General features: G+C 39.8%; 1 protein-coding gene across 2 annotated transcripts in view; it reads left to right on the top strand.

The window, feature by feature from the left end:
* The window catches only part of LOC119397500 (cadherin-23), an 82,050-nt gene that overhangs the window by 32,949 nt on the left and 27,851 nt on the right, over positions 1 to 21,250 (top strand). For both annotated transcript variants that reach the window (XM_037664935.2, XM_037664928.2), the window contains exons 25-33: positions 2,245 to 2,367; positions 4,249 to 4,438; positions 5,464 to 5,690; positions 6,111 to 6,311; positions 8,783 to 8,893; positions 13,014 to 13,134; positions 13,797 to 14,051; positions 16,031 to 16,143; positions 20,864 to 21,034. In XM_037664935.2, coding sequence (XP_037520863.1) covers positions 2,245 to 2,367; positions 4,249 to 4,438; positions 5,464 to 5,690; positions 6,111 to 6,311; positions 8,783 to 8,893; positions 13,014 to 13,134; positions 13,797 to 14,051; positions 16,031 to 16,143; positions 20,864 to 21,034 — 1,512 coding nt within the window. The remainder of the gene's footprint in view (positions 1 to 2,244; positions 2,368 to 4,248; positions 4,439 to 5,463; positions 5,691 to 6,110; positions 6,312 to 8,782; positions 8,894 to 13,013; positions 13,135 to 13,796; positions 14,052 to 16,030; positions 16,144 to 20,863; positions 21,035 to 21,250) is intronic.

Genomic DNA, 21,250 nt, shown 5'->3' with positions numbered 1-21,250 from the left:
TGATCTTATGCATTTGAGTCAGAATTGTGGCTTGTTTTTTTGTTTAAATTGGGGACAGAATGAAAAAAAAATCACCTGTGACATGTAGCACAAGTCCTATTCTTTACTCATACAGCTAGGCCTCAGTATTTGCACAAGAAATCAAAATAAGTGTTTGGCTAATTGCAAAGTATCACTGATTAACTTTTGGTCTGATTACTTTATGGCAGATACTGCAAATTGTGAATTGTAGCTGTCTTTGAAGTTCATATCCTAGTACTAGGAACGAATGATGAAGATGACACCAGTTTTCAGATATGCATTCCCAAATTTTGCAATGAAGTTCATATCTGTTCCAGCAACTTTTGAGCTTCAATGCATAATAAGATTTCTTGCTAAAAAGGTAGGTCGATTAAGTAATATAAAGCTATAAGTTTTAGAAATACCACTAAAAACCCACTTCAGCAGTTCTTTAAATCCAATTTCAGGGGAAAATGCAAACACATTAACCGTACAAAAATACATTGCCCTTATGGGATATTAGCCAAGAAAAAAAGAACAAAAACATACTATCTCGAAAAACATATTACACAGAAGTGTATCATCAAGATTCTACTGTAATTAGTAAGAAATTTATAGTTGAATTTTCTTAGCTAATTAACTATGCATTTTGATTTTCAGTATAAGTTATGTCTGCCTTCTGTGTAAGTAGTGTAGTTCATTGAGCAGATTTGTGTCGTATGTCAATATGTCACAGACAGTTTTAAAAAAATTGTGTTAGCCTTTCGTAAAAAAAAAAGCATGGTATAGGAATTTAAGGTACTAAGTATGTGCTCTCAGTTGTATTAGTGAGACCCTAAACTTTTAGAAAATGTGTGTTGTGGCAAGAACATCTACACCATACAAAACTTGATAATGTGAGGGCAAGTTGTATGTAATATTGCACACATAATTGAACTCAAGAAGGTCTCACTGCTCTGAAGTTGTTGGGGAGATCTTTTTGACATTGAAAAAGAGCAATGCAACATTGCATGAATGCTAGAATCCTTGTCATTCTTCAGGTTTTAGCCCATAACATGATAAATCTTGTTTGAAGTTTAGGTTCAAGGGAACCATTTAGTACACATCATTTTGTATAGAAACATATGCTTTGCACTGCTAATAGAGCAGTTGTTTCTTTCTTTGCATACTTTTTTAGTTGGCAGAACTGTGCTTCCTGGGCATTATATTTGCCACTGAAACGGCTTTGAAAATTTTGATTAAGCAGCTGCGTGGTTAGAGCGTGTGTTATAACAGTTGTGCAAAGTTCTGTCTTATTGAACAGTGCAACTGGAATGGCTCTCCAGTGAATTGGGAAGTTTTGATCTTTAAAAGGGTTTGAACGTGAGCTTGTTGGTACAACTTCATATCAGATAACAGCGCAGGCAAACGGGACAGGAATGTAGGCCTTCTGCCATCTGATATCTCCATAGGGCAGAAGGCCTACATACCTTGAGGAGCGAAGTTACACTAGGAGGTAAAACATCATACATACTGTTAATGGCAGATGAAGGCAATGCTTAGTGTATTTTCTTTTAGAACATTTTTAGTGGGCCTCCTGTCTTCATGCATTTAGTCACACATCGAAGCATGTGGGTTACTCATTATATATGAGGGGCTGGTTAATGACTTCTTGGTAACGCTAGAGTACTAAACAGCCACTAAGGCCAGGAATGCATATACACTGTGCAGGGGCGTAGCCACGTTAGGGCACACCGGGCCCGTGCCCCCCCCCCCCCCCGAAATTTTTTTTTTGCCATAGCATACAGAGCAGGAAATGACACTCGACCACATCTGCCTGCTCGTCCCCACTACAGATCAAGGAAGTGCCCCCCCCGAAAAAAATTTCTGCCTACGCCCCTGACACTGTGACGTTTTTGTACCCACCAATGTTTTCCGGGAACATTGTGACTGGCTGTAATGTACGTGTGAGCTTATGTTTTACTACATTTACTTTCAGCAGTGTTTCCACTATTGCAAGCAGTTCTTTTCATGTGTCTAAGTGCCGAGCAGTCATCCATGGACAGAATGTTGAAGATTCTCTCTAGTACATTATGGAATACCTTGGCACCAGTGATGTGCTTGTATGCCAAGCTGTCTAACATTAAGAGACATTAAAATAGGGGTGAGAAGGGGATCTTTTTGATTTGTAACAATCACAAAGGTGAAGCTTGAGTGCATTGGTAAAAATTTATGTGCCTGACTGACCCTGTTGCAAATATGCAGGGTGCCCTTGGAATCCAAGAAGGTGCAGTACTTGACAGGGAAAAGCAGCCTCTATACAACCTGCAGGTGACTGCTGTTGACAACCCAGGGGCACCCTCAAACCAGCGCAGAACATCAGTTCTGGTAGTTTGTTTACTTACTTAAAGTGCCTGCTTTTGTCACTTTGAGCACTGAAGTCTTGTGTACATTGACGTTAGCCTCTGTGAAAACCGTCTTTGCTACGTGCGCTGTTTGAGCTAGACAGCACAAGCAGCTGGACCGATTCACTTATGACAGAAAAGTACTCGTGCATTAACTGCACTTGCTTATTCTTGTTGATAAAAAGTTCCATAGACAGTTGTGGAAGTCACTACTGTGCAGCACTGAGGGTGCGAATACGTAAGGAGAACAAGGGTGCTCTCGTTACAACAGACCCTTATAATCTGATGAATGAGGTCTGTTTTATCAGAAGTCTCTGATATCTGAAATTGCTGCCACTTCACAGTGAAAAAGCACATTTTAACAGCACATAGTTATTGAGAGAGGGCTTCAAAGCATTAAAAACAGAAAAACAAAATTAAGACTGAAGGACTGCACAAAACAGTGCAGTTGTAGCCTGCTTAGTGATTTTGAAAACATTTAATTTATTGTACTGATATATATTTGGGCATTAAATGCAGTTTTGTATTCTAGGGAATCCACTGCAGACTAACATACTTGTACCATATAGACTTGTGTAAAGCCTCACTCTTTATTTTTTCCACAGTGTTGAAGAGCTGTGGCTCTTAAACGACCATTTAGTCAAGTTTTTCCACCGATAAACAAATGCACCATTATCCACCGTATTCTGTAATCGCACACCACCGCTAAGGTAAACACTATCCTTTTTGCAATCAATTTATTAATTCAATTATGCACACCACGCAATTTACCACTTGTCTTTGCTATCACTGCCACTGCCATTTACAATCTGTTAGCTAGCACATTGACAGATTAATTAAGTTATTTTCTGCACAACCCAAGCGCACGCTCTTAGCGCTTTCTCTCTTTCCTCGTGCCGACGAGCGCACTGGAAGCTACACAGGGAGGGATGGCACGGGGGAAAGAAGTTACGTCAGCGCGCGTCATGAAACGCGATCGCTCTCCCGCTGTGATCCGCGTGCGCGGGCGCGGCTACCGTATACTGAGGAGTGCGGCGCCGGCAAGTGGCGGCACCCCGTGGAAAGAAGCACATCTGATCCAAACGCCGCTCTTGATTTACGTCGGCTATCGGCCAACGAGGATGCTATGTCTTTTGCGACGCGGCGATGCAGATCGCGACGTCAATCGGCAGACACCCCGCCCACCGATGAGAGTGAGAACCGGCCTCTGTTTGAAAGGAGGGCGCCTGAGGAAACAGCAACTTCGCATTCCGCTTGTAGCCTTCATGCGGCGTGCACGACTGCAATATTTGGCTGAGCAGTTCATAGCCGTGTCAGCTTTCCGCAGGATGTGTTTTTTCAACAAGCCCAAGGGGTGCTTCATGACCCCTTTAAACCTATTGTGCCTTCATATTGGCCCATTGAAAGGTCAGTGCTTGAAATAAAGAAAACTAGAACAATGCTGGCAACTACAGTGGTTGTGGTGTTATCATGCTTATTATTTATCCATGATTTTCAAATATGTTGGAACATTTTGAGTATTTCCATTTGTGTGCTTATGACTTGTGCAAATAGTGAAAAAGCTTGAAGCTCGAAGCCAAACGTACCAGTCTCATAGTGGTTTTCTATGTTGTGTGTTCAATAGTTGGTCTCAGGAGTCACATTCTGATGGAGGTGGTGTACAAAAGATTATTTTGTGCTGCACTTTGGGCGCATATCAGAATACCTTAGATGGTTAAAGTTAATTCAGAGCTCTCCCACTGTAGTGTCTCTTACAGTCCCCTGTTTAAGTCCAACAGATATTAAGTCTAACATTTAATTACTAGTCATTCAAAAGTTCCTTACAACTAACTTTCTGCATAATGTTCTGCCATTTTTTGAAAAGGTGGTGATTAAGATCCAAGATGAGAATGACAATGCACCGGAGTTCAGTCAGTCTGGCTACACAGCTGTTGTGCCAGAAAATGTTCCAACAGGTTTCAGCATTCTGACTGTTAGAGCGAGTGACAAAGATGCTGGTTCCAATGCAGAAGTCAGTTATTCCTTCGTGGACGAGCCTGAAGTCGGAGCCATCAGTATGTAAACATTCTTCTAACCTCTTCTTTTAAAAAAAGTGTATCTGTGAGCGTTCTGTCTGCATGCATTTTATATACATCTGTGTTTAATTAGTGCATAAAAGTTGTGCTGAGAATCTCGCATTTAAAGCTTGCAGCTTAAATGCCTAGAGTTTCACTGCGGAAACTTGTAACAGCTTAAAAAGCATTGTAATTTTTGCTAGCAAAAAATTAAACATAGCAGTCCTTTTGCGTATCAGGGTTTTTAAATTGGTATGAAGCTTTCTCATGTGTATTAGACAATGTTGGTTGATATGTTTTTTTTTTAGTTGCCATCTATATCTTAAAAAAGGAAACATCAAATCCAACCTCTTATCTTTAATATGGCACTGGATACTTATGACACGAACTACAACATGGTCAGGGGTATCAATAGAAAGGGCATATTTAGTGTGAACAAATAGTACTAAAATTGAGTATTTCTGTTAAAATTTAGGCTTAGGTGCCACCTGAACCATATGCCACATTGCACAAGACTGTGCCCACTTCACGATGTTGTGCACTTGTACCATAATAGTATTTGGTAGTTTGGCATTGCCTTCAGTGACCTAAATTGAAGCATGCTGTTATAACTAGTATTTTATTTTGGCTTTTTCAATAGCTTTGTTAGATTCAGCAATATTTCTGCTCTATATGCAGAAACCAGTAGTGTTTGATTTCAGAATTTTTTTTTTTTTTATGGTAGAATGTTGCAATATATATACTAGAAGAAATAAAAGTCTTTTTCTAGAAGGAATTTCAGGGATAAATTATCTTTTACTTGGAGCACAAGTTTCACGCAGCTTATTCTTGTTACATACAATTTGTAAAATGGAAAAGAACAGTGTATAGTACCTTGGCTACATTCTAAGGTACCTCCTCAACGTTTTCATAAGGTTGTGCAGGAGCTAAACTGTTGCATGTGGGATAAATTTCTATTGGCTTTTGTGGTGGGAAGCTGGTTGTGTTACTCAGAGGTTTATTTGCATTTTTTTTTCTATTTTCAGCACTTTTTGCAATCAACGACAAGACAGGTGTCATTACAGTGATACAACCACTCTCTGGGAGGGGACGGTCAGAGCCATACTTCTTAACAGTACGAGCCACAGATGGTGGCTCCCCTTCGCTTCACACAGATGTCAAAATACTTATCATTATAGGAGACGTGTCCTCCAATGATGGCATACCACGTTTTATTCGACCACGGATGGGTGAAGTTGCCTATGTGCATGAGGTGAGGTTAACACTGGCAGTAATGCTGGGAAATTAAACCTCTTGAGTGTTTTAGGCATGCATTTGTAACCATGCATTGTGGTTACCACCACAATGCATGGTTACTGGGGTTGTAATGCTTGTAGCCCTTTTTTTGATTATGTCAAGCTATCATTACTGTGTTCTTGTCTCCTGTTCTTTAAGTAAGCAAAATACAAGAAATCCTGCTTGTTCTTCTTTCTTTTGGTGAAGAATGAGGGATAATTAATTGTTTCATCAATGAATTGCTTATGTATGTTTATTCACAGTCTTGTTTGCATAGAGTAGAGTAATACCTGTTAATACTTCGGATGTGAGAATTGAGTATGCAATATTTCCTACTGAATGAAACGTGAAAGAAACCGCTGTTCATTCCTGTGTTTTAACTTCATTTTTGTGGCAGAATGTTACCATTGGAGCTTCAGTGTTTCAAGTTCAGGCTCTCGACCCAGACAGTGCATTGTCTTCAAACGGCCAGGTTGCATACAAGTTTCTTGACAAACACAGTGCTGTCGGTGAAGACTTAGAATTTGAAATAGACCCTGCATCTGGCCTCGTGAGCACCACTGCTGTCTTGGATCGGGAGAAGCGTGACAATTACACGGTCTGCATATGCTTTGTTACTCCTTCCTTTTTTTACATGAATGTGTTGATTTGTCATCATTGCAATTATACATTAAGAATTGGCAATTGTTCTTCTTGTTCCTTGACAATATGAAAGCATAGTACAGTAGAACCCCTTTATAAGAGACACGCACCGGGAAGCAGCTTTTGTCCCTTATGTGAGCTGTCTCTTATAAGCGGGGTACCATATTCTCATTTTCTGATCAAGCTCTATTTCGGTCTAGGCACACTGTTGTCTCTTATACTCAATGGTCTGTTATGTCAGTGCCTCTTTTAAAGGTGTCAGCTGTATCAGCAAACCTCATGATGCTGATGAACCTGACAATTTCTGGCCCCTCTGGCCAGCAATATTCGCTGCTCACTGCCATTCTCTATGACATGTAGGCTTCTGTGGGTACTTTTATTCATTTTCCTATTTAAGTAGCATTAGTTTATGTGTATTTGTTTTGTAATACATGAAAAACTTGGTCAGTGCAAACAGATCAATTTTGTGTAATTTATGGCATTTAGTTGGTGCTGCATTGTTGGATAACCTCACTTAATAAACAATTTGCTAGTCCCGTGAGTTCTATCAAGTTTATCAGTGGTGGTCCAGCTATGCCTTTTTTGCCATTTGTCCACAGTTCTAGTATCTGCACCTTGCTGCGCCAATCCAAGTGCAACTTGTATCAACTGTGCCAAAGTGTCATTACTTTCACCTTCTTACACAGCAGTGAAATGTTTTTGTCCTAAAATGTTCTTTGTCAGACAACTAATTCTAAATCAGGGGTAATCAAACTTTCTGGCATGGCAGAAGAAGCAAACTAGGAGAGTGCATTACGTCAAGCAGCCAGCCTTTGCAAGCAAACTGTCTTTGAAGCTATTTCCTTCGTTCTTTCCCTCCAAGTATCAGCCCAACATGAGGCGCTGACAAACAGTGTATTAACCGAGAATGTTTGTTCAGCCTTGCCACCATAGCTTTGCCTGACGTGGCGATCACATGGATAACTTGCTCTGACGTGGTGATCACATGTTGGGCTGACAATATTTTTTGGGGGGTTCAGTCGTGTTGCGATATGCTGTCTCATAGTTTTTCCTTCCTTCATGCTTTCTGGCCTTTAGAAATACCAACAGCTTTTCCGGAGTGCCGCAGAACCCCTCCCCTTTCTCTCTTTCCACGGGACATGTGAGCCCGTTCATGTGTCTCTTACAAAAAGCTGTTTCAATGACCAATATATTAATTAATTAGCAGCAATTGTCAATCAGGCAGACAAGGGGCCCTTAGATTGCAAAACTCTTGAGTTGTTTCCCTCTCACATGTTAAAAACTACGTTTGCAAGTACAAGTTGAAAGCCCTCAGCATGGCCACTGTAGATCCGCGAATTGCACATTGAAAAGTCCTAAGCGTTGCTGCTGCATGGTTTTTTTCACTGCTCGCAGGGTGCTGAAGTGCAGATGTGACATGTGATGGCTTCATAAAATGCAGAAGGCGATGCAAATTTTTATCTGTAAATCTATAAATTGCGGATGTATAAAAGGGGCTGGGGTCCCACTCATCTAACTGCTTGAGAAATTCTAAAACATCCTTTTTGGAAATCAGTTTGAGAACACCTGCCCTGAATACGTTGGGCCAATGATAGGGTGCACAAGCTTTTTATTTCCCTTTTTTTTTTGTGGTTAGAATTTTTTGGTTAGGCTGACTTTTGTGGTTGAAGTGACATTTTGACATATGCCACTCGCAGAAACTGTAGATGTCATGTTTGCCTTTGTCACTAATGAATGCTTCACCACATTACACATCTTGTGAATTATAATGAAGCTAGTAGCACATCTCTCTACAGGAACGAAGAAAGGCTTTTCTGTCACTTTGATCTATGCCTTTCAACACATGTAAAGCACTCAAAGTTTTTGTCTTTATTATGCCTGGGCAGATAACATACATCTCAATAGTCTTTCTTGCTTACCTAAATGAATGTCCATTTGCAGCATACCGTGTGACATGGCTTCTACCATGTGGAAGAAAAGCCTGATTTGATTGATCACTGCTTTATAGCTGTTGGCCTTGTGTCTTTCTCTACACTATAGCAGCATTTCCTGTTTTCACAGTAATAAGAATCTGCACCAAATAGTTACACATTAGTGCTGTACCAAGTGGTCCCAAACACCTTTTTTTCTGCTCCGAAATTGCTTAAAAACAAATTATTTGCTGCTTCAGCAATGCTCCTAAGTAGCTTTTCTTCTGCTTCAAAAGTTGTCCCAAAACCTAAATTGGCTGGATAACCACTGTTAATTATGCCAAAATTTGTCAATTGCAATGTTTCTGACATAATACTGCCTATATGTATTAAGGTTACAAAACATTGGAGGATTTGATAGTTATTAGTGTAAATAGCAGCCCTATAACATTCTGAAATTTATGCATGTGGTTTGTTTCTGACTGTGGATATGCATTTTTGATACTTTTTCACACAGCTAGTGGTCGTGGCTTATGACATGGGAGTTCCCCCTCAAGAGGCACACCAGATCCTTAGAGTTGTGGTGCTTGATGTTGATGACAATGAGCCTGAGTTTGAAAGATCACGTGTAAGTGTTTGTACCCCCTGAGTGAACCTTTTGTTCACACACGTTAAAAAGTTCATTTCATTTGCAACTTGTGTGATACTTGAAGTTTAATGTATTTGTGAAAACAGTGCATTTTTGTGCAAGCTTAGGCAACAATAGTGAGCACCAAAAACACTAAAAAAATAGCTCATATTGCTCCTAATGAATTGAGGAATTCAATAAAGCAAGAAAACATAGGGTAACATATGTGTGTTAGCCTAGAAAAAAATTCCAATGCTGAGTTTCAGTTTTACCATTCTCAAGGAAGAAACTTATCAAATCATCTTGCTGAATATGCTTGTGGACGGCTTGGAAAGTTGTTTCTTTGAACTGAGGACATGTTAAACTATAAGCATGCCAAATTTCATTACGATCCGACTACATAAAGTGCACAAATTTCAGTGCACAGACTGTAAAAATGCAGCAAAACGAAGAACTGAGAAAAAAATGTTTGAAAGCTATACTACGGTGGACGCTACGCTAGACTACGGTGGGGAAAAGATTTTTTTTTTCTGTACTTTCAGCAAGAAAGCTGCGTTGTCGAAGTGGGCTCTGGGAGAAGAGGGTTAGGCCTACATGCTTGCGAAAATTCAGCACGAATGAGACACAGACGAAGATAAGGAACACACACATGGGCGCCCCAACTTTGATAGGTTCATACTCTCACCAAGCTTCTTAGCTTCACTTTTTAGCTTTTTGACCTGGACGTTCTTGCGGCACTGCTATACTATTCAGGCACTCTGTGTGTGTGTTCCTTATCTTCGTCCGTGTCTCATTCGCGCCTTAAACTTCAAATATGTTAAACCAACAAGCTTAGTCTGCCATTCTTACATTGTATGGTACGTCACAGCACAGCACTTCTATCATGACTTGGTGAACAGATGTCACAGTTTTCTGCATGGTCTGGTGTACTTTCATGGAGAACATTGCACTGAGCTTGCTGCCATCATTAAACAGATGGTAGCGGGCACTTGTATGTCTCCCTCTGTGCCCTTCCCTCCACATCAATATTGGGCCTGAATGATTGATATGCAGCAAATTAGCAGATTTTTCTTTTCTGTGCATGCATGCTACTTCTTATGATTGGGTCCCATGGTGTAGTTTTTCAGGTGGGGCAACTAAAATGTTTATTAGACCTGTAATTATATTCGTGACCTCCATTAGAGCACTTATAATTGTACAGCGCAACAAGGCAACATGCACAGTGCATGCTGGCTTGCTGCCTCTCGGCTCCTTGCCTTTCCCGCTTTAATTTGCTCTCTCAAGCTTAATTTTTTTATTTCTAGAGGAAGTGTTATTTCTTTGTACCACAGGCAGTGAACCGTCAGATTTCAGCGAGAAATGGCAGAAAAGCCATTTTTCGGGCATTTTACAAAATTACGTTGGATAAATATTCTGATGCATTTGTAAATAAATGTAGTTGTTACGTATTCGTGAGGCCATGTTTATATTATTTCTCGTTGAGCTGCTTCAATGCTCAGGGTACGCTGGAATGAGAATGATAAGATGATATTTATTAACTATAACACCTCCACTTGGCAGATTATGCTGCTGCATCTCTCAAGAAATAATTTTAATGATTTTTAAAAACATCCCTAATGTTTCTTGCTGAAGTTTGTGATGGTTTGGTGCAATGGCTTCAATGCAGGACAAAATAGTGTTTGTTGTATATTATTCCTTGCATTCGTGCAAAGTAAAGGTTATGCAAAAAAATAAGATATGCTGTAAACACAGAGTATGAGCCTAACCACAATTATGTGTTGCACAAATGCATCTTTTGGCCCTTAGTTAGGGCGCAGTGGATCTATTTCGTGCATTTCAGTGCAGTGCCCAGCTGTTTATATATTTCTTGCCATAAAATTGTGTGGTGAAGGCCAACCAACAACCATATTTTTTTATGCTGGGTCTTGACTTGCTCTAGAGTTGAAGAAAATTTTTTTTGTCCTTAAAACAAAGTTTTCCTTTTAAGTGCGGAGCACTTTAGGGGGCCAGGCTGTCGTATGCTGTCGTAGCTTGGCGTAATGCAGGCAAAACCACGAATAGCATAGCCATCTGTAGCATATTGAGCACACGCTCGCGCCAAGGAGAAGTCTTCTTCCTCTTGTTCTTCAAGCGCCTTGATGATGATAAGTGCAGAACACTTTAGGGGCCTGACAAAACCAACTATAAAAATAGAAAAAAGAGGAAGCAAGCGAGAAATAGAGAGAGAGAGAGAGAATAGGAAAAAATAGGAAGAAAAATAGAAAGAGCGAGAAAGAGAAAGAAATAAATAAAGAGAGAGGAAGAAATAAATAGAAATAAATAAAAAAGACAGAAAAATGGAAAAAGACAAAAAGAAAGAAAGAGAGGAGGAAAGAAAGAGAAAACCGAAGAGAAACAAAGAAAGCTGCCCAGCTCCGCGCTTCCTTCAGGCTTGATACCACTAGCGCAGAGCTGCCTTAATTTTTTTTTTAACTTCTTGTACAAGTAGCTACCGTGATTCTCTGTCATGTGGGCTATTTTCTGGATTTTTCAAAGGAATGCCACAGTACTCTGTTATTGTTTAAACATAGATTTTCAACTTCTGCATTGTTTACTGGAACTTGCATAACATTCAGCAATAAATTGAATTTTGGCAGGCAATAGGTGTTGTAGGTATTAGGACGCCTCTGTAGGGTCTTCCTACTCATCCATTTTTTTGTAGGTGATGTCTAGAAAACTCTTTAATTTTGTCATTTTTAGGAGCAAATCACACAAATGAAAATAATAAAGTAGCATCATAATTATTTCCTAATGATAAAGCTATGTCTGCCAACTATATTGAGGCATGTATTGTGGCTGCGAGGAAAGTAGTGGATTTCTTGCAAATTTTTTATCCTGCATAGTTTAGCACCAACCGGGAAAATTCAATGTGCCTTTGAATGCAAATAAATAATTATGCACTTAAAATATTTTTTTAAACAAGAGCTCTTCTTGGGACGCAAATTGTGTTTTATTTTTTTTACAGAAAATCGGAGATGGTCGAGCGTATTAGTTGAGACTGTTGATGTGGAGTAACACCACCGTGTTGTGTATGGCACGCTCATTGCCACAAATGACGTCTTCTGAGTGTAGATGCTTCTCGAATGAGTGAACATTTGGAGTGCTGGAACAGAAGCTGCTAGTTTGTTGTTGCAGTATAGCCCACATCCACTTCTCATGCCATTCAGTACCGCTGGGCAAAGTGAACAACACCTTTTCCACCACCGTTCCGTAGTCTGAACACTCGTGCACTACACAAGAGCCCTTCAGCATCATTTGTTGAGTTCCTGAGGACCATCTGAGTGTTTCTACATGTGGTAAAATGCAGAAAATGTTTAGTGTTGAGTATAATACTTCACACCAACGTACTACCTAGCTGTTGCGCTAGTGCACACTTGCCAAGTTACTTCTTAAAAGTGGTGGTGCTACTGTGTGGTCACTATTGGTAGCATACGAAACTCACCCATAACATCACAAAGAAGCTTTTTAACAAGAAAAAATTAGCATTTAAAGGACTCCAGCATTACTGTATAATTCATGTAGCATCCTGTTGAACCACTGTAGCAACTACACTGGATTCTGTTAAAAGCGTGTAACAGGCTTTCACCACTACTCTACAATATCCCGCGCATGCTTCCATGTAAATGTTAAGTCACTGTGACCTTTGCAAATTTTCTTGGTAAATAATTGCATCAATATAGGTGCATTGTTGCACCTATATTGAAGAAGAGATGACGTGTTTGCTGATGTATGCATTTTCTGGAAAAGCAGAAAATGTGTTTTTTTACTCATTATCTGCAACACTATGAGACTAGATGGCACAGTTAGTTTCTAGACTATAAAAGAACGCATTGTGCACTCTAGCTAGTTGGCATACAAGCCACTATGAAACTGTGAGGGATTTGTCATGAACAGATGTTATTGTCAAGTATGTCTTGAGGTAGGTATGTGATAATTAGGCTCTGCTGTATAGGGATGCCGGATTTGGCCCATCTAGAAAGACTGACTTTTTTTTCCATATTGCAATGGAAAGTTACCTTAACACTTACTCTAAGTCGCACAAACTGTACTATCACCACATTATAAGTCATTTTCTCTTCAGGATGCTGAACCTGTTGTGATGAAGATAAAAGAGGAAGTTCCCATTGGTACTATTGTTGGAAAAGTGAAAGCCTTTGATGCGGACATTGGAACAAATGCCTTTATTGACTACTACATTATAGGTAAGTCATCACGACTGATGCTTTTCTCATATTTATACAGTTGAACCTGCTTATAACAATACATATTTAAGTGCTATAAAAAATTCATCATTATGACTGATAATTGTAACCGAGTGGGGCTGAGGGTGGGACACGGCAAAGCTACTCTGACTGTAATGGAAGGGCGGCGAGTGCCCCTCCCATTTGCATTTTATGTGTTTATATTGCAGGGTGCCCTAGCTAGCGACTGCACCAAACTTTCAAGAAAATAAGCATGCTCTGTGTGAATGAAGTCAGCTGCGCTTTGTAGCAGACCTTTTTAAAAAAAAAGTCACCTTTTAATAGATAAATGATGTAGCTGATTAGATTAGTGGATGACCTTTTGATATTTTTATTAAGAAGCCCATTTTCTAGTTTTAAACTCATTTTTTGTATACATGAGTGTTTTTACGTGTTCAGAAGAAAAGCTTATGTAATTTTAAAATAAAACTTTCGGAATTCAGCGCCCAGATTAGTCCCGATAGCACTACTCAGATAAGTTATAAGTTAATGAGCACTATTCCTTGTTTGAATGAGCATTAAAGTGGTCAGCAGGTGTATAACTGAAAAATATTGATCTGTTTCTTGCTGTCATGATAATTATGTGTCAATTGATTTTTTGCCTTTAACAAATGATTTTGCAGGTGGTAACATGGACAACATCTTCACCATTCAGCGTACAGGCAACAACGAGGGCGAGATATTGACTAAAAAGAGGGTTGATCGTGAACAGAAGGACCGTTATCTTCTTACAGTGAAGGTTAGCATGCCATCAAAGCGACTTGAAGAAGTAGACGCCACCTACAATCCTGATGACAAGACCCAGCTCCTGGTTGACATAAAGGTCGAAGACATTGATGACAACACACCCTCGTTTGAGAAGCCGTCGTACGTTCTTGGTGAGTATAATGATAAGCTTTACACTCAACACCTGGGGCATGCTAATTACCAGTTCTGGGATTTTGTTTACCAACTGTGCCTCAAAATGTAATAGGCTTTGTGTGCAGTTTTGACCGCATGCACTGTCACTGCATAGCTGCTGTGTAAAAGGAAGGCTTTTTGAAAAATTTAAACATGGAATGCCACTGTCAGTTACTGCATATTTTATGGACAGGCATCTCTTAAATGATGTCTGGCAGTTGGAATGGCTTTATAGCTGAGAGATTTCCATCTTTTTACCGCAGCGTACACACCAAAGTGGTTACCCAAAGATGCTTGCTTTACTTAATCGTTTAACTTGTGTACAACACCCATATTATCATGACTTCAACCATGATTAATAGGTTACCAAATACATTTTTATCTCAGAGGCACACTAAAATTTTTGGCCCGATTCGAAACTTGCATTAAATCCAGTAGTCTCGGCAAGGTCTAACGTTATTTCTGGACTTATGTACGTTAATATTTTTATTTGTGATACCTCTGATTAATCATCAGCTGTTCTGCTTATATAGACAAGGAAACCATGGCCAGGTGGTGTTGCTGCACCCTGCTAAAAGCACCCCCTTGTTGAAACAAAACTCAATTGTTGGTCGCACGCAGTGCTCCATCAGCACTTTGTTTACCTGGCACTTTGTTTTGTCTCGTCACGTGTAGTGCCCACGCTGTCTGGCACCACATGTGCGATGTGTGAAAAAAATAAACAAGACTGCTGTTATTGTGTTTCTTTCTTTTTGAGCAAACATAAGCCACAGTGCTTAGAGATGCGTGAAACAAAGATGAGTCTACTGTTTATTTCTTTTCTATACGGAGCGCACAGTTAACGATATTCCTGGCATACTGAGTGCAGTCATTTTTGGGCAGGTGCATCCGTATTCATACTAAGCAAATTATTACTTTATTTTCTTGTGCTGCGCTGCCTCAGAAATACGAGCGATTATGAGTGTTTTGTACACAGTAGTCTATGTCTGGAAAGAATGGATCACTGAAGTTTCTGTCTTGTGAATATAACGACATTGTGGTTTTGAAAAGAAAAAGAAAAAAAAGATTAAGCACCTAGACCTCCCCGGTCATGCATAGTTCAAAAACGTTTTGCATCACTTTGTAGATGGACAGCATATATAAAAGAAATATCTTCGTTTTGGCAACAGCTGGATACAATTATTAGTAGGCCTATGAGAATAAACTGGTCATAATAATAAACGGTGCAATTGCCATTTGTGTAAGTAAACTACTATGCAGCAGTTCTGTCATGTAGCCACCTCATGGGCTCGCAGACCACGGTAGAGTTCTCAAAAAGCATCAATGAGGTTTGCCTCATTTTACCATTGCAAAATATGCAATCACAGTCGGTAATTAAAAAATGTGGCAGTGTGTGGTCATTCACAACAAATTTTTACATCACCTGGTGCTACAGCGGGCTTCTTCCTGAAAGTATTGAATGAGCATAATTATATGTGAGAAGGCGACTAAACTAAACTTTACCAAGCTTTCCGGGTGATGGTGCATGGCCCCATCACCCGGAAAGCTTGGTACCCAGTATTGTTACAGCATGGAAAGCGTGTGCTGCCGGTGATGGTCATCATGGAAGCACCATCACCGGCAGCACACGCTTTGTCGAAAATGGGCACTCAGCAGCACACAGTCACTCCGATGGGCAAGCCACTGACCTTTTATGCTTGAATTGGCCCACTAGGGAAGAATATGGCGCTTGCATTGCATGCAGAAACTTAAGGTTGCCTTGTCTATTGATGTGCTTGATTTTATTAATTATTCTTGATGTTCATGGTTGCATAGGATTGCCACTTCTAACAGGTCACATGAGATTTTTGAAACACTACGCCACAATTTCACACTAATCCATTTGCTGTTTTTATCCAAACATCCACGTTGTGATTTTTGTCATAATGAAAATTTTTCTTTACACTTTGTCTTACAGGTATACGAATTAATTCTGAGATTAACAGTGAGCTGATCACACTAAAAGCAAAGGACCCGGACAGTTCATCGAACATGATTATGTACTCTATCAGAAACGTTACATACTACAGAGTGAGTACCTTTCTGGCTTCATTGAAGTATTGCTTGGTGTATGCTGAAAGGAAGAATATACAATCTGCATTTCTTGTTGAATTTATTAATACCACATTTGTGGGCATTACTGGCTTGTTTTGTCCACAATAAATTTGAAGAATGCATTGTCTGCAATGATTCCACTCAGAAGTGCGCACCAGGGTTGCATTCCAAGCTTTTTATTTTATTTCCATAAATTAAATTACTGCACTTGTTTATAATGTGCGCCAGATTTTCTTCATGAAGTTGCCAGAACACTGCAGTATATAAATTACAAGGTGTCTGCAGATTGTATATATTTATCCATTTATGTTCCTGAGCTTTAATGAAAGTCATTCTGAGTTTTATATGTGACCTGGATCTTGTCCTGGCATTTTTTTCTTGTTTAGCTATCTTTTCATCAAATAATTTCCTTCTTTTTTCCTTGAAAATTCGTTTTTTGCAGGAATGTACAAGTATTCAAAATTTCAAGTAAAATTTTAATAGTGTTTGCTTTTCAGTTCATACTCAATTTAAGAATTAAATTGTTTGCTTAAATTGTTTGCTCTGTTTGAATGCTGTAAAAGGCAGCAGCAGTTGTTGGTACTGGGAGGAAGACTGATGCAAGTGGAGTCTATGTTTATTGAATATGCCGCAGGAAAGTAACAGTTTTTGCATGGCGGAACCAATTTCCAAATGAATACATGCGGGAGAGTGATCAGTTTGCCTCTTTAACAAATGCTACCCTGTATTATATGCAGCTGGCAGCATGCTGTTCCTTTGTTTCTTACAGTCATTTTAACAGCAGAGCTGTTGAAGCTCTTCCTTCGGTTGGTTTGCGTGACCAGAAAGCTATATTGTGTTGCTGCACCTAGTGCATGCAACGCAATAACTCGGCTGGCGTGTGCTCTCTTCATCCTCTTCTTCATCTTAGGATTAACTATAAATAAAGACAGTGTGCTCTTGACAACATGCAGTCGAAAAATGAGGATATTTATAGTACATTTTTCTGTATTGCCTAGTAATTTGGCAGATAATAAGGCCTGTGTCCAGCACACCTATTGAGGTTGACACAATAGATGTGCGATGTAGGTGTTACTTCAAGTGCGTGTGCCTTCTGAAGAAAACAAATGAGAAGCACAGAACAGATAAATAGAAGAGAAAGGAGAGAAACAGAGAAAGAGAAAGAAACACACAGGAACAGACCATGCTAATTAAGACCATGCAAAGTAGGACATTCCCAATTAAGATTGTGCTAATTAAGACCTTGCTAATAATCTAGGTCGGCCACAAGCTCAGCTGTTAGTCCAGCCTTTCACCACTAGTGCAAGCTGCCCGCATTTTTTTATGGTGTACCAGGTACAATCACCTTCACTGTTTCTTGCAAGCTTTTCAGTAGACTTGACAGCCAATTCTTCACGCAATTACATTTTCAAGTTATGTAAAATAACAACTTGTTGTCGTGTGAACTCCATGGAAATTTCATAGTTCACATTGTTTAAAAATCGGAAATACTTAAAGGCTATTTTTTCTAAATATTCATGTTCACTTCAATAAGAAAATATCACTATTTGAACACCCCTAATTTTTTCCATCTCTGTGGAGACATTTACCATACACTGCTTTGGCACATCACACTCAATGTACATAGTTGTTCTTCAGTGATTCAGTCCTGAAGGAATGTATTAAAGCGAAAGCTTTACTGGCCTAGTCGAACGAGTTTTGCCGTGTATCTCCGCTTGGCCTTGAAGCGAAGAACGCATACCGCGTGACCAGCCGCGCCTGGCGTCGCCGCTGCTTCGACCGCTGCTAAGATGACAAACGTTGCCTCGTCGACCATGTACACGAGTTTAACGTGACTCGCCGCTCACTCGGCCACGTCGGGTAAGCGGGCAAGTGCTTCAGTTCAGCCGTTTTGCCATGGTAGTGCGATGGAAGGAGGGAGTGAGGACGCTGGCCTATCTGTGCCGTAGTTGTCTGTGCGGGTCCCAGCGGTCAAAGCGGCGAGCTGCGGTGAACCATCCTGTGGAAGATCGTTTGGCTTGCTAATGAGTTAAAGTGGAAACATGAGTACCAGCATGCAAAGTGGCAGGCTGAAACAAGTGATGAATGGGAACTTCGGCGAGCTAAACGTCGGGAGAAGGATGCAGAAAGACGACAGTGACAAGCTTTAGGGGTGGCAATGGATGCCTCGCATTCGACTTTGGCGACGGCTTTGGAAATTGGCGAAACGACGGTATTGAGTGCTTGCAGTACGGCACGTATGACTAGCCACATCATTCGGTTGGCAAACTGTGCTTCGGCTACGAGGGTAAACAAGCATAACCAAGTGTAACAAGCTTTCACTTGCATAGCCAGGCCTAGCCGAACTAAGCTGCAGCCATTTTTGTGTATACCTTGAGCTCAATGATGCTCACCACTACAGGTGTCATAATTTCCCCGCATTCTCTTTTAATCTATCCCCTCTTCTATGCTCACTTCCGTTCATTGTTTCACATACGTGAGTGCATGGTTAAATAGGCATGGAAAAGACATGCTCGTGATTCCTTAGTTGTCTTATCAAATCTTCAGCTGTGATGAATTGTTTAGCACGTTGACAGGTAATTAACCCTTTGACACGCTATGTACACAATTGTGTACACCGCTTGTTTTTGCTGTTTGTATCGATTAGGCACTAAGAAAGAGCAAGATATGTTGGGCTTTGGATGAATTGAACCTCCTGCATCATAAATTTCTCTTCATTTAACTTCATTTTGCAGTGTACTGTTGCATATGATCACTTTGCTGAAGGCGCTACGATGTTCGACAAGTCGTTCGACTTGCCGCTTCTCGCGAGCCGCATCAAAAGTCAAATTTTTCTTAGCTCAAAATGGATATTACCGAAAACTAAATTGCAGTACATTTCTATCTAGCCTGAGATTTCATTCTATTTGTGCAAAAACAGAGCATGAATGACTTCAGAATAAATAGATATTTATTTACATTTTGATTAGGATTATTACTACAACACAGATAAATTAATGTACTATGACATTACTTTCATTGCAATAGATTATAGAGTGCCTTGGAATAACGTTGTATCGATATAACGCATTTACTAACAGTTCATCTTAGGTGGCGTCTGAAAGGGTTAAGTAACCCTCTCAAGTACATTCATTCCTCTCTTTGAAAGAAAGAAATGCTTGTTCACTGAACCAGAGGAACATTAAAACCATGAAAATAAAGGTGATGTTATTGTGTAGAGTTGCAGGTTAAGTTCTCTGTATCATAAGTAATGTATATAAATCATAGTGATGTTGTTTTACCCTATACCAGAAACAAGGCCACTGGCCCCAGGTTCAAAGACATTCTATGCCTCAGTGTGCTTCAACATAAACTTTTTATCTTAGTTGATGTGGAGCATGCAGCTTTACACAAGGATGACTACATAAACTTGCCAAAAGGTGCACCACTTGCTCTTTTATGAATTAGTACCAGTAGTTCCCAGAGTGATCTGTTTGGGCTTCCTTGAACTAAAAGCAAACAGACAAAAACCTGTGGTCCAGAAGCAACTTGAGTAACAGTGCTGTAATCTTTTTGATGACTAACTCCCATCCAGAGTAAAGTGACATTGATTTGAGCCTTGCCTTATTTATATTGTGGTGTAGTCAGTAAAGATGTGCGTTTGAGGGCATGTTCTTGAGTGCACATGTCTCACACTAATTGTGCTTTGTGCATTTTGGTTACACTGAGGCATTTTTTACTTGGGAGTGGATTTAATCACTTCTTTACATTAGTGCTTCGTTGCATTGCATTTATCTTAGCATATGACATTGCTATCTCTCACACCCTCCTGCAACATATTGTGAAGTGTTGTATATAGTTATGATATTTAAGACACCCCAATTACATGGTTCCTGTAAGATTAGAAAAAGAGGAACTGAGGTGCCCATTTTTTCTAATTACGATCACATGAAGCCAACCGACAATGAAACCAGGGAAAACGTAGATTAAATTACTTTTTTCAAATGAAATGTAGAAATTATGAAGCGATAATAGATGAAAAAACAACTTGTTGAAGGCAATGTTCTAACTCACTTTTTCACATTATGCAAACATGTGGGTTCAGATCCCAGCTGTGGCTCATATTTTTACGTCCACTTACATTTCCCCCTCACTTTATCATTTATACATTTCAATTAGAATAGGTAATTTAACTTATGCTCTCTTTGATTTCATTGTCTCTTGGCTTTGTATGATTGCGGCGAGCATTTGGCAATAGAATGAATTAGTAGACTTTTTATAGCAATTGGTTTTAAAGAATGGACACATTTGTACTTTGCTCTAAGTCTCTATGGCTTTGGTTTCCTTGTCACTATTCCTAGCAGCCCTATCATGCCCACTGCAAAACAAAGGCATTTTCAGATTCTCTTAGACCTATTCTTCCCACATTAGCTTCAGCAATTCTTTTCTCATTGTGTGTTTGTCTCATTTGCCTTCCCTTGTTCTTTCTCCTCCCCTTTGGAACCTGGTGCTTCAATAGGTGGTTGCATTAACCTGTTCTTGGTTTATCTGTCTCCCTTCAAGTTTTAGAAAGAACTCAGCTTCCACGTTTGTTTTGCAATTTTATGCAGTTGTGTTGGTATCCCTAAGAATGCCTTTTATTTTGCAGTGCACATGCTTCTGTAAGATAACTTTAAGCACAACTAAGCTGAATATTTTCTGACAAATTTTTTTTCAGCCGTCATCAAAAGAGTCAATGCCTGTGATGGGTCAGTTTGAGCTTGATGCTCATAAAGGCACCCTTAGAAATATACGAAGCCTGGGTAAATACAGAGATGGATATTTTGATATAACCATTGAGTGCCAAAGTGCCCCTGGTCCTCAGAATACTGCTGTCACACATGTGCGGGTAAGTAACGTTTAGTATCAAACGGTGGTTGTTTTTTTACGTAATTTTCTTGTGCTTATATTCTCTCTTGCGATCACTTTGCAAAAAGGGAAAGCACTCTTGGGCTTCTTTGCTGCAGGTTAAGAAAAGGAATTAACACTGCAGCATAGTTTGCACAAGCGTATTTTCATGAAACGAGACTATTTTCAAAAGGTATTTTGCTGTCAATTCTCGTTT

This window comes from Rhipicephalus sanguineus, chromosome 1 (genome assembly GCF_013339695.2).
Source record: "Rhipicephalus sanguineus isolate Rsan-2018 chromosome 1, BIME_Rsan_1.4, whole genome shotgun sequence".
In the NCBI taxonomy this organism is placed as follows: domain Eukaryota; kingdom Metazoa; phylum Arthropoda; class Arachnida; order Ixodida; family Ixodidae; genus Rhipicephalus; species Rhipicephalus sanguineus.
This window is presented reverse-complemented; position numbering and strand designations above follow the sequence as displayed.